Source organism: Archocentrus centrarchus, chromosome 16 (genome assembly GCF_007364275.1).
Source record: "Archocentrus centrarchus isolate MPI-CPG fArcCen1 chromosome 16, fArcCen1, whole genome shotgun sequence".
Classification (NCBI taxonomy): Eukaryota; Metazoa; Chordata; class Actinopteri; order Cichliformes; family Cichlidae; genus Archocentrus; species Archocentrus centrarchus.
This window is the reverse complement of record NC_044361.1, coordinates 11,596,272-11,608,607: the sequence shown is the minus strand read 5'-3', so window position 1 is coordinate 11,608,607 and position 12,336 is coordinate 11,596,272. Positions and strand designations below refer to the sequence as shown.

The 12,336-nt window shown below is 42.6% G+C and overlaps 1 protein-coding gene across 1 annotated transcript; it reads right to left on the bottom strand.

The window, feature by feature from the left end:
- Positions 1-4,930: 4,930 nt before the first annotated feature.
- gdf6a (growth differentiation factor 6a) lies at positions 4,931-11,719 on the bottom strand. Its single transcript, XM_030750223.1, has 2 exons — positions 11,225-11,719; positions 4,931-7,261 (listed from the first exon to the last, which is right to left on the bottom strand). Exons 1-2 carry the CDS (start codon positions 11,583-11,585, stop codon positions 6,282-6,284), a joined length of 1,341 nt encoding a protein of 446 aa, XP_030606083.1. The 5' UTR covers positions 11,586-11,719; the 3' UTR covers positions 4,931-6,281.
- Between the last annotated feature and the right edge of the window lie 617 nt (positions 11,720-12,336).

The window sequence follows — 12,336 nt, the reverse complement described above, 5'->3', positions numbered from 1 at the left end:
GAGCTAAAGATTTGATTTCCAAACGGGAACTCTGGGGAACCACACCAAAACAGCCTCTGGAAAGAAACCGCATAGCCAAAGAGTTCAGCACTTCAAACACTTCACTGGAAGCTAAAAGAGATTAATTCTGAAAAGCTAACTGCTGTTTACTTTGCCCTTTATGATGGTTTCTTTTGGTAGGATAACATTTGGTGAGAAAGTGTCAGACTCGGTTTTACTCGAGGCCTGTTGTTTCCCCACAGACCAGGGACTCTTTGAGGAGGTCTTCCCCCAGCAAACTCCCTCCCACTCTTCCAACTTGAGCAACAGATTGACGACCGGCCTGGAAGTGCGCCCTGTTCCACGAGGCCATCAAACATTTATTCATCTCTTAAGCTCATGCCAACAACTTCACTCAGAGGCCTGGGCACTGCACTGTGCTGGGCGAAGGCAGGGCATGTTAGGCTAACAAAGACAATGCAGCGAATTTATATGCATAAACCCAAACCAGTGTACAAGTGTGCGTGTCTGCATATTAGGAAATGCAGTGGTGAGTGTTTTTCTTTACCCTTGAATGGAAGACTGTCTTGCACCATAAATCTGTCCCTCACTGGGAAGACAAAATGAAAATGGCCCCGTCATAAAACATCTGTAATGGCTCCATCTACCACCAACACATAATGGGGCAATTACCAAGAAGGGGGCTGGGACAGCATGAAGCCTTTAGCTCTCTTTGGTAAACCACACAGTGCTTTGGTGTATGTGTTTGAGTCTCACATGCATATGTTTCTGCATATGCTTATGCTTTATTCTAGCTTGAGGCCTCTGTGTGTAGATGTTAGCTTAAACGCCAGAGCACATGATGCTGCAAAGAAAGATTTCCATTTTTACCTGTTTAGTGACCCTCAACATAGCTCCCCATGAAGCCTCTCTATCCATTCTGCACAGTGACAGGTAGGCATATCTAATCTGAAATTGCATTATTGATGCCCGATCTTATGCATGACCCGGCTTGAGCCGTGAGTCTTCCACACCTTGTAATCAAGCATAATTGAGGTTAACTGTACGGTGCAGTTGAAACGCTAGACAGGTAAGCCGCAGCCTCTCATGATTAATGTAGTGTGTTAGTGTTCTGGGCTCTGACCTTTTGAGATAGGCCAGGCACCATTTTTAAGTGAAAGCTCTGCCTCTGCCAAGCTGTGGAGTTGTCCATCAAGTCCTCCTGCACCCCCACCATGACCACCCCAGCCTGCCCTCCAATGTCAGATCTTTGTCTTGCTGCCTCGTTGCCCCTGACCCATGTTTGTTTGCCTACATGTCTCGTTTTACAATGCAGAACCAAACCTCTTCAATACCACTGGGGCCCCTTTTTAAATTAAGGGTGTGTCTTGTGTAGAGGAGTGAAAAAGTCAATAGTTATTGATGTAGTGTGAATCAGGACAGAAAGAAAGATTCTCAGCTTTTCTTTATTTGTAAGCCATAAAGGTTATTGCACTATACTCTGGGGTTACTTTGCTGAATAATTCCTCTTTTGTTTTTTCTTTGACTTTGCTAGCAAAAATATACACATTAGACATAAACATGTACTCTAGTGGCCCAAGTGTCCAGGCCAGTGAAAGCTATTGTCCGGCGCCCGCTGGTCAGTGACCCTCCCTCTGCTCTCAAGCATCCATGTAAACTGGCAGCGAGGTCATGTCCTTGCCTTGCTCACAAACATAAGCATTGTCAGAGTGAACTAAGTAAATTTACTTTTCACTTGAGCTCATTGAGATCCTCACGCATTTACTCTTGTAAAAACAAAAAGATGGACTACAAGCATACAAGAAGACAACCTGCCTTTATGCAGAGATCTGCAGGAGAATCTAAAGGTGCGCTTGTTAATCAGGGATGGTGAGGACCTGGGTCACCATCTGTAACATAGACCAGGGGCACTAAATGGATGAGGAGGGGTGAAAGGGCACCCTCAGACATTCCTTTAGAAAATAAACAGAGCAAAAACGGGCTTCTCTGGACAGGTATTCCACGCAGATCAATCAGCCTTGGCTTTTGCTGTTTCTTGAAGTTTCTAAATTTATTTTAATGTCACAATAAAATGCAGACTTAAACACTGGGAAAATAATGCTGTATTACTCAAAACATGAAAGTGACATTCGACTGCAACTGCAACATTTGCTTCATCCTCACATTTCAAAAGCCCAGTTGGGAGTGTGTTTAATGCAATTAGCAGGTTATCTGTGGTGAAGCGGAGGTGTCTGCTGTCTTCCTGTTACCGTATGGCCTAGCAGGAGGGAGGGATGGCTTTCTTTTGTACCACAGAGGAAGACAAGGCAGATGCCCTATTAGAAGAAAGCAGCCCAGTCTTTTGTTACATCATAGCTGTTTGTTTTTTTACAGGGTTTATTAAATGTCTCTGCTCAAACAGCATTTCCAATCTGGGACGTTTTGGTTCTCTTTTTACAAAAAAGATAATAATTTAAATACCCCTACCCCTAAATACCCCTCTATTTTTTCTTTTTTTTTTTTTTTCTTTTTTGGCTTTTTATGACTTGTGGCAAAGGAAAAAAAAAGTGACCTCTGGCATTAAGGCAGAAGCAAGTGTATTTAATGTTTAGGGGCCAGCCCCTGCCTTTGTGCTGAAGCCAGTGGTTCAATGAAAGGCAGCAGTAGGGGTCACTTCAGGCATCTGCTCCTCTCCTGCACCACTCATCTGCCCATCTGTGTGCGCTGCTGCCCTTCTGTCCACTCACATGCACTCACAGCTACATCTAAAAATACACACTCACTGGACAATGCACGGTAAGTCTGTGGGAGTCACTTTATTCTGCATCTGTTTGAACCCAGAGAAGCACCTCCCTTTACTGCCTTGGACAAAAGTGTCAAGTGTTATTATTGAGGGGACTACACTAGCAGGGACACCAGCAATGGAGGAACCCGTCCAGGGGTAAAAATATACATATATAAAATAAAATGAGGAAACAATTATGTTCTTGCAGGAGTGTATCAGTAGCAGTTTTAAGTCAAACCTGGGCCAAAATCCAAGCTCCTCATTTCTGTTCCCCTTTTTCACATTTAAACTGTATCCAGTGAACAAGTCAAAGCACAGCATCTGAGCTCTCGCGATAAATTTTCTAATGCTGCTTAATGCCTGTTTAACAAATTTTTTTGCTCACTTAGAGGTCCTTGTTGTGTGAATGATCAGCATGATTTATGCTTTTCCTGTCACTGGTGAGGGTATCACTGATAAGAGAGCCGTTAAGTATGAGGAACATTTACGTCTCCATAAGAGCCAAGACATTTTCTCAACTCTTGGAGATGCTCCCGGGCTTTCACTTAGAGCAACACCTTGTAGATCTTCACTTATGCATTCTTACAGTTCTCTCAAGAGGAGCCTCCATGCATGCACAGATGTGGGGTGTCAAGACTATTTGTGTTATACATTCTCCACATTTCTGATGAAAAGGACCCCTCTCTCTGCCAGTTTTAGTTTGCTTAGACTAATGTATTAGGACCAAGTTTCAAATAAACACAACTCTCGTTTTGTGCTTGCTCTCTCTCCTCAGTGCGGATGGAGGGACAATAAGGCGGCTGTGATGAAGAACTTTATAGGAACATTCAACTTAAGAGTGAGGGATTGAAGCGGGTAAACAAAGCATTCCTTTCCCTTTCATCACCATTTAACTGTTCCCTTAAAATCCAGTCTCACCTCCAGGCCAGTGCCCACCAGACTGAGGGACTTGTCAAATAAATATAAATCAAGCAGTAAAGGTTTATCCCACAAGTTAATACGCAATAGCTTAGAAATTTCAGCTTGATCAGGCAACTTTAGAGTCTGTCTAATCCACAATCAGCTGCGACACCCTCATCTCTGACACTGAAAAGAGTCTCATGGAGGTGCACCATATCTCTCATAGCAGCACCCCGATGATGGTGTTCCAGACATGTAGCCTGGGGGGCCATTTGGTTATACTCAAGGGAATGCTTGTTGTGTCAGTCATTTGCAGGGGCCGCTAAAGAGTGCACTTAGCATCCTCTGTTTCCCCCTAGCAAACATGTGGGGAGTGACATGATACTGTACAAGAGCCTGGACAACATATAACATTTCAAAGCAATTTCCTAATTGTTTCCAGGCCAAGGTCGATAGTCTATATGGAAGCAATCCCTTCTTTCAAACTTTTTTTTTTCTTTTTACTGTTTTCATCCACAGATTGGGGAAACATTAAAGTGTTAAGTAAACTTGACCCAGGCAGGGCTAATTCATTGGGAAATAGCTGGGGGTTTGTAGATTCAGTGCCATATCAGTGACAGTCAGTCAGTGGATTCCCCTCACTGTGGATGGTCACCATATGTTAATGAAGGATTTTGTGGTGCAATCCTGAGACATCCATTCAGTGCATAATTAAATTTGCTGTCCATGATGAGCATGTGTTTACAAAGGCTGGGAATAGATCTGACCTGCCAAGAAAGGTGTATGTGGTCCAGATGCACTTTGCACACCTTATTGCGGAATAAAACTTGAACTACTTGGAAAGACTCTGTAATGAAATCATCTCAGATGATTCTTTGTCTTTTTCTTCTCAGAATGAGAGTAATGGTTTTATTAAGATGTGATTGTAATCAAGGGATATTGCACCACTGGGAAAAGGAGAAAATATAAAAAAAACGATTGCAAAGGGTTAAGAATCAAAAATTCCAGCAATGTAGTTTATCCACTGATAAAATTACATCTTCTTGGCTTTCCATAGGCTCATCAGAAAGGAATTCCCTACAGAATTCCTACTGGATTTAAAAAACACATAAAATGAATGGAAAAGAAAAGAAAAGAAAAGAAAAGAAAAGAAAAGAAAAGAAAAGAAAAGAAAAGAAAAGAAAAGAAAATAGTTGCCATTAATCATCAGAAGGCCAGGCTGGTGGGCTTTGTTTTGAATTTTATTTGTACAGTAATGGTGTGGAATATTATCCAGTAATATAAGTATATAAATGATCTTATATATCATCGTAAAAGCTCTTTACACTCTAACTGAATGCACCTCAAAACTCAAATCCTATATGCAATAATGAGGTAGACATTAATAATGGTATTTTCCACCCTCTGCAAAATATCGAATACACCTTAAATTACTCTTGTCAATGTAAGAAATATATGATTATCATGAAACTCTGTACATCACAAATAATAAAATAATTATAGAATAGAAATTATACCGATTTGAGTGCATTTAGTATATTTACAAAGAAATGCCGTTTTCTCATTTCTTCATTCGTTGCACTTTGTAAAGTTTTTTTTTTTTTTTTGGACTGTACAAATATTTACAGCTCAAACAAACAAACAAAAAAACGAACAGCAGTGCATTCAAAGCTAATGTGCATTTAAATAACGTCTCGTTTTCGAGTCCTTTCTTTTTTAGATTTTCGTCATCAGAGAAGACAAACTCGCTGACCACGTGTCCTTGGCGCAGTCAGTTGTGGAAGTGCAGTTTGTAAAGATGCAGACTTTTGAGCTTAAAATCTCGCCTCAGTTCTTTCTTTCTTTCTTTCTTTCTTTCTTTCCCGCGTGGCCACAAGTCTGAGTTTGTGTCCTTTCTGTCCGCAAATGTGCCCTCTCCCAGCGCCTTTCAGCTGGTCTCCAGTAAGGCAAAGAAAAAAAAATCTCTTGAAGGCATTGCCACCACCACCACCGTCTTATTTCCTCTCCTTAGACCAGTTTGTGTTTATGTTTGGTAAATTAGACATTCACCCCCTTCATTTTTTTTTCTTTTTTGTAAAACGGGCACTTGCTCGGGCCTGTAATGACTCCAGCTGGACAGTTGCATTTAAGGCCTGGATGCACATACCCAAAAGAGTCTGGCCTGGCTGCCAGGATCACACGGCAGTGCTGCAACAAAGCGCTGGTTGCAGGCAAAGCCTACTGTCCTCGGCACGAACAGGTGCGCAGTAGGACTCAATAGCTTCCTGTCCCAGTCAGAACACATACAGCATGCACCCATTTCTTGTGCCATATGGACACTCTCACTTTCTGGGAAACAAAAGCCTATTTCACGATAACTTGCTGCATGTTTGGGAAATATTGTGCTTAACACTTTAAGGCAGAGAGTGAACTTTAATGCGACTAAGCCTGAATAAATAGAAGATATGGCCTTGTGTGTGCATCCCTTTTGAATGAAGACAAGGCGCATCATGGTCAAAACATTTCAGACCCATGAGGACTTTATATCTTCAGCCTAGAACCCATTAAGAGTATCTTGAACAATCTTCTGTTTGTTTGTTGTTGTTGTTTTTGTTATTGTTTTTCAGACTAATGGCCGCTACCTGCACCCACACTGCTCCACCACCATATCCTCATATTGTTTGTACACCACGTTATTGCCCGAGTCAATGTACAGTATGCTGATGGGGCTGAGTTTGGTGGGGACGCAGCAGCTGGGCGGGGTGCTGTTGGGGTCCATGGAGTTCATGAGTGTCTGTATGATAGCGTGGTTGGTCGGCTCGAGGTGCGACCTCAGGGGGAAGTCGCACACCCCCTCGCAGTGGTAAGCCTCGTAATCCAGAGGCGCGATGATCCAGTCGTCCCAGCCCAGCTCTTTGAAATTCACATGCAGCGCCTTTTTGCTGCACCTGGATTTGGATTTCTTTCCATGCCTCTTCCCGTGCCGGTTACCCAGCGCCGTCCTCCTCCGCCGCCTGGGCCCTTCTCCTTTGGCCCTAATCAGCGGAGACACCCCCTCCTGTCCTGCCACCTTCACCACCGCCGCCGCCGCCGCCTCCTTCTCACCGACCGTCCTCCGCGACTTGATCTGCTCCTTCATCTCGTTGAACAGGTTCTCTCTCTTCTTAGAGCGGGTGTAGGCCACCAGGATGGCCTTCTCCTGTTGGGACCGGTCGCTCCTGTCTAGTCCCAGCTTTCTCAGGTCGACCTCGGTGTCTGATTTGCCGAGGGTGACCTTTAGCTGGAAGCAGAGCTGGTTCTCCTGTTGATGGTGATGAGAGCGATGGGGGTGATGATAATGATGCTGGCGCGCTTTAAACATTTCCCACACGTCCAACACTTCCCAGCCAGCTTTCGTGGAATCCAGCGGGTCCAGAGACCTGGAGTCCAGCAGTTTGTCTGAGCGGCAGGGGTAGAGCTGGATGTCGTAGAGGCCCGTGGTCTGCAGGGAAGTCTGCAAATCTGCGGGCGCTCTCCTAAATATCCTTAATTCCGCCCCGACCAGCTCCTCTTTTTCTGAAAGGGTTGAGACATCAAACAGATACTTTTGTCGTCGCAGAGGAGAGTGCAAAAGATCGTCTGCAAGGATAAAAAGAAGAAAATAATTGCAGTCAGATTCACTTAGGGTGTACAGTGTTCAGAGGGAGGACGGGAGGGGTGGGGGGCTCACATTCTCCCACAGAGGCCTTCTCTCTCTTTCTTGTTGTTCAAATGTCCACCCTGAACCTGACTGAAACAAACTGCAGCTGACAAGTCCCCAGTCTGGAGAAGAATAAAGAAAAACTCACACGATTGTTTCCCTCTAAATGATAGTTAAAAAAAAAAAAAAAAACTTTATAACGCTAAAGGCGGAATGAAGGTTAAGTTCACTGCGTTTATTTTGAAGCTTCCTCTCTAAAATTGCGGTTGCCCGCTTTTCTTTATTTCATTTCCTGCAAACGTGCAGCACTTTGAAATGAATTATAAACTGTATCTTTTCCTCACTTGATATCACGTTTCTCCGCAAATCCCGCGCTTGTCATGAGCTCTTTATGTTTCTGTAACAAAACCTCCACACGAGCCTGGCAATATTTGCATTCCGTGCCACTTTTAATCAAAGCCAGCGTGTTTTAATGAAAATACCCACACTTTCATTTTACACGCTAACAGACTGATCATTAATTTCCACTTCTCTGGCTCAGCAGAAGTAAAACTTTTCCTTCTCTTAAATCTGAGCAGCAGCCAGAACATCAAAAAAATTTATTATTTTTTTTTAGATTTCTTGCTGAGTTGTAAGGCGAAAAAGAAAAAGGAAAAAAACAAAAACAAAACAAGGGGCTTTGTGATGTGAAGGGCCCTGGGTGCTGCCAGACACAACGGACCAAGCGACATACTGTACACTCAGCTGAACAATACACAATTAATGCATTATTCCCTACTGGAGACCCAGGAGGTTAACAAATATTTCATCAAGGCGAAGCAATGAGGCTGGAATTTAACACTGAGAAACGCGGCATGAGAAGGCGTTAGCACACATTAAATGTCTCATTTAATGGAAATGGTTTATTCAATTAAAAGGGCGTGTTTGGGAAAGTTTCGTCAAAACACTAAACTTTTCTTTAATCTTTTGTGTTGTAAAAGAGTTTTGGTTTTGGTTTTCTCTTTTTTGTGGTGAAAGGGAAAAATCTGTCACTATGGTGAAATAATCAAAAAAATTTTTCCCCCGGTGCTTTTCACTGTTTTCCCCAAAAGGAGCTTCAACATTTTCAGTACGGCACAAAAATGTATTTATTGAAAAAAAAAGAGAACTTAGATTGAGAAAATGGGATGTTAAAGTTTTCGTATATATCTCAACATTTTTCAGCATTGTCATTGCGCCATGATTTACGGCGCATTGATAGTTTTTATGAATTATTATTATTATTATTATTACTACAGTGACATAGCTACATCTAAACGCCCCTGTGATCTGATTTGTAAAAGTTACTCCAAAGAGGTATCTGAATGTGGTTGTCAGTTTCCCTCTGTGATCTCAGCCGAGTCAAACAGTAAAAGTAGATTGAAACCTTGTGCTCCTTTCAGTGACTTCGCACGTCTGGTTTGCATTACTTTTTTTTTTTTATAAGACCTCAAACAAATCGAATACAAGTTCACCAAATAATTAACAGTTCTCAATTCCCATATTCCTCATTAAAGCACTTCCCCTCTTATATTTCATCTCATCCTGCCAACGACAACATTCCCCTTAAAACGCGCCTGCATGGACTGACTGACTGACTGACTGACTGCTGCAGAAATTATTGAAGTATTTGTGTTGACGTAAAAAATGTACAAAGTTTTCTTCATTTCATTATTATGCACAAAGCCAATTTTTTCCATTACGCGTAACATGCTTGACGGCGGATAATTGGGGGAGAATGCGGTAGATTTTATTGCTTGGTTAAAGCCTGCATCCTGTGCACTTTTTTGTGACCTTGTTGGTTGTATTTGAGCAAATGCAAAACATGTTTTTGTCATCTTTCCTCTGTTTAGAGAGAGAGAGAGAGAGAGAGAGAGAGAAAGAGAAAGAGAGAGAGAGACAGAGAGAGAGAGAGAGAGAGGCCAGGCTGCACCATCTGCGCTTTAATGAGTTACCCCAAGTGCCAAAAGTAATTTTCAGATTCGGGTTATTCTTTTCTGATCTTGCCTTTTCTGACCTCCAGGAAACACCCGCCCGGTTAATAAGCAAATTTCATCTTCCTAAAAAAAAAAATTGGGAAAGCCAAAGAAGCTGCAGATTTAAAAACGTATCTCTGCCGGCATGAGTCATGCGCAAAAGTTGCTACTTTACGCGTCAAAAGCCTTCCCCCGTGTTTCCTGATGGAGGCGATTCAAGTAGGGAAACGTCCCAGCTGAGGTTCATTCTGCAGGTTAATTCAGTGCAACACTTCAGGGATGCTGGGAGGAATCCCAGAAGTAACCGAAGGTGCTTGAGCTGAAAGAACGGAAAGAAAAATAATTTTCCGTAATTAAAGTGGAGTTTCTGCAGTTAAAAAAAAAAAAGAATACAAACCGTTTCGCAGCGACGAAAGTTCTCTTTTTATTTTTTCCTCTCTAGTTTTTTTTTTTTTTTTTTTTTTTTTGGTGATGTGCCCATCGTGGCCGAGTTGGGTCATTATGGGAGAATAGACAGTGTTTGATATGTTATGACATGAACACTCAATTAGATCACCGAGTTCAAATACTCCAGTCAGCCGTTCGATGCCAAGCAGCTCTCAGAAGGTCCAGCTCGGGGTCACAGCCAGTGACACATCACATCAAAATCACAGGAGAGAGTGAGGCGTTTTTCCTATCAAATCAGCTCACACTGCAAGAAATGGCTGTGAGGGACGAGCCATTTAATTTTATAATCACCCCCAAAAGAGTCCTTTTTTTTTTTTCTTTCTTAAAAAGAACAAATGTGTGAGAAAATTGCTTTAATTTTCATTGCAGAAGCTTGTTTTTTAGGGGACGTCTCGAATCTTAAAATAAACTTATTTAAAAATAGAGTTTGTTGACAAGTGAAGAAAAAAGTTGATTATTGGTTGAATAATTCCAACCGCACATCATTGAGGATGATTTGCTTCAATAGCTCAGGACGGACATTTTTTGCAGCGCGCAGTCTGCGTCCCAGAGCCGAAGCTCAGAGTGTTTCAGACAGGAGGGAACGCAAACAAAGATAGCTTTTATTTCTCCCTCAAAGATTAACTCGGCGTATGTCCTCTTGTGTGTGTTGGATGTGTTAGTGTTTATCAGATTGTGTTTGTTCTCGCGGGCCGGTCATATCACTAGGTTACACATGTTAACTGACCCAAACACCTGCTTCTCACACCGACCCGCTTTATCCCCGGCCCCCAGCTCCTCTTTAGTCAGAACGAGTTGGTCAGATCGGGCACCATAAAGGCAACATATTTCCTGTTTTAACATATGTGCGATCTGAGCGTTTGCATTTTAAACGTCAATAATTATTTAAGGATTCTTGGGTCAAAATAATCGAACACTGCGCATACAACAAGTGCTTTAAGTGGAGGCAAAAGTTTTCTGTGTACACGTGGAGGGTGGGAGTAGAATAGCTTTTGCTGCAGCCTGCACTGACAGTGATTTACAGCCTTCATCTAGAGAGCGCCTCAATTAGTGTTTTACTGTCGTGTTGCCCAGAGGTTAATTTAAGCGTAATATAATACTCGAAAAAAAAGTTACATGTTTCCGCCAACAGTGCGAAAAGCACATCCAAAAATGATCACGAAACTCAAGTTTGTATTCCAGAACAACAAATAAACCTGCAGCTTTCAAATCTTTGCTTTTTTTCAACACTTATTTTAGCATCTCACAGGATTATGCGTGCGTAAAAGTCCGCCTGCACACTGCTTTAAAACGTGCGTAAAAGTAGCTTGTTCTTCACTTGTTATGCGTTATTGTCATTTTTGGCAACATTTTAACAACCTCTACAAGGAGAATATTAAACCAGTCAGATCGGGGGGGGAAACTGTGCCACGGAATTATGCAAGACCAAGTTGATGCAGACAGCAGCGGACTGAAACCAACCTGTTCCTCTGTCCACAAAACTTGTTATGGTGTTGGCAGATTTAGAAGAGCGGAAAAAGCTCGCGTTTAGTCCGAGCTTCTCTGCAGCAGAGTATGTCCTGTATATTGAAAGCATGTATTCATGCGGAACAATAGCGTCCTTTAGATCTTCTTTGTGGTGTCCCATGACAGGATGAGAGGACGCGAAGATGTCTTTTAGGAATTTGGAGGAGGTTTGTCCATCCTGATGAGGGATCCTGACATCCCTGTTCCTCCTCGGCGCAGAGGGAGCTATGATAGCAGCAGACTGGAAACACGGTATATTCCCAAGGAAAACAAGGAGGAGGCCCAGATATATCGTTATGACTCGAAATGCGTCCATGGCTGGAAGATTCACCGGGAGACGTTAAGTAACTCAATGTTTCCCTCCCTCGCGCAATGAAGTTAAATTCGGTAAGCCGCCGGAGCCGAAGATGGTGTGTGCATCGGGGTCTGAGAGCTGCTACTTTTGCGCTCTCTGGCCGCACCAGAAGAAGTGCGTTTTTCGCTCTGGACTCCGGAGACTGCTGGGCCGAAAAGAAACACGCCCACATGGTGTCTCAGTGCAAGCTTCCCAAACAATTTCATGTCACAGACGTACTACAGAACGTGCAGTAGAGCCACCGGAATGCCAGAGGACAGAGTGAAAGAGTGAAACAGTGTGGGAACGTTTGAGCTGTTTTTGATTTAGCAACGAATAAAGTGCGTGTGCGTGGGAAATTACATTTGTTTTATTTTTAATGGTTAAAAACTCGATTATGTAATTCTTATATCGAAATTAAACAATTATCTGTTTCCTCATATTAGTGATGCTTTCTGTCAAGCTGGTAACATTAGATTTAAGTCTTGTCAAATCTGAGAAACACTGCAACGGACTAACAGCCCTCCTCCTGACAGCCTGAAAGCTTCCAAGGACGATGTCGGTGGATTAGATTGGAGTTTAGGTACAGATACGCTGAAGACACAAACGACGTGATCGTGAAGTTGTGAAATTTTTAAAGAGGCGTCAGAAACCAAAATGATTCATATTTTACAATTAAACGAGGGGAATATAAACATTCATATCAAATATCACCGCATGCTTTTTTTCTCAC

Coding starts and splice junctions, on each gene's coding strand:
- gdf6a (XM_030750223.1), bottom strand. CDS start 11,585: ATGGACGCATTTCGAGTCATAACGATATATCTGGGCCTCCTCCTTGTT. Junction 7,262..11,224: donor TTTTGTGGACAGAGGAACAG/GTTGGTTTCAGT, acceptor TTATCCTTGCAG/ACGATCTTTTGCACTCTCCT.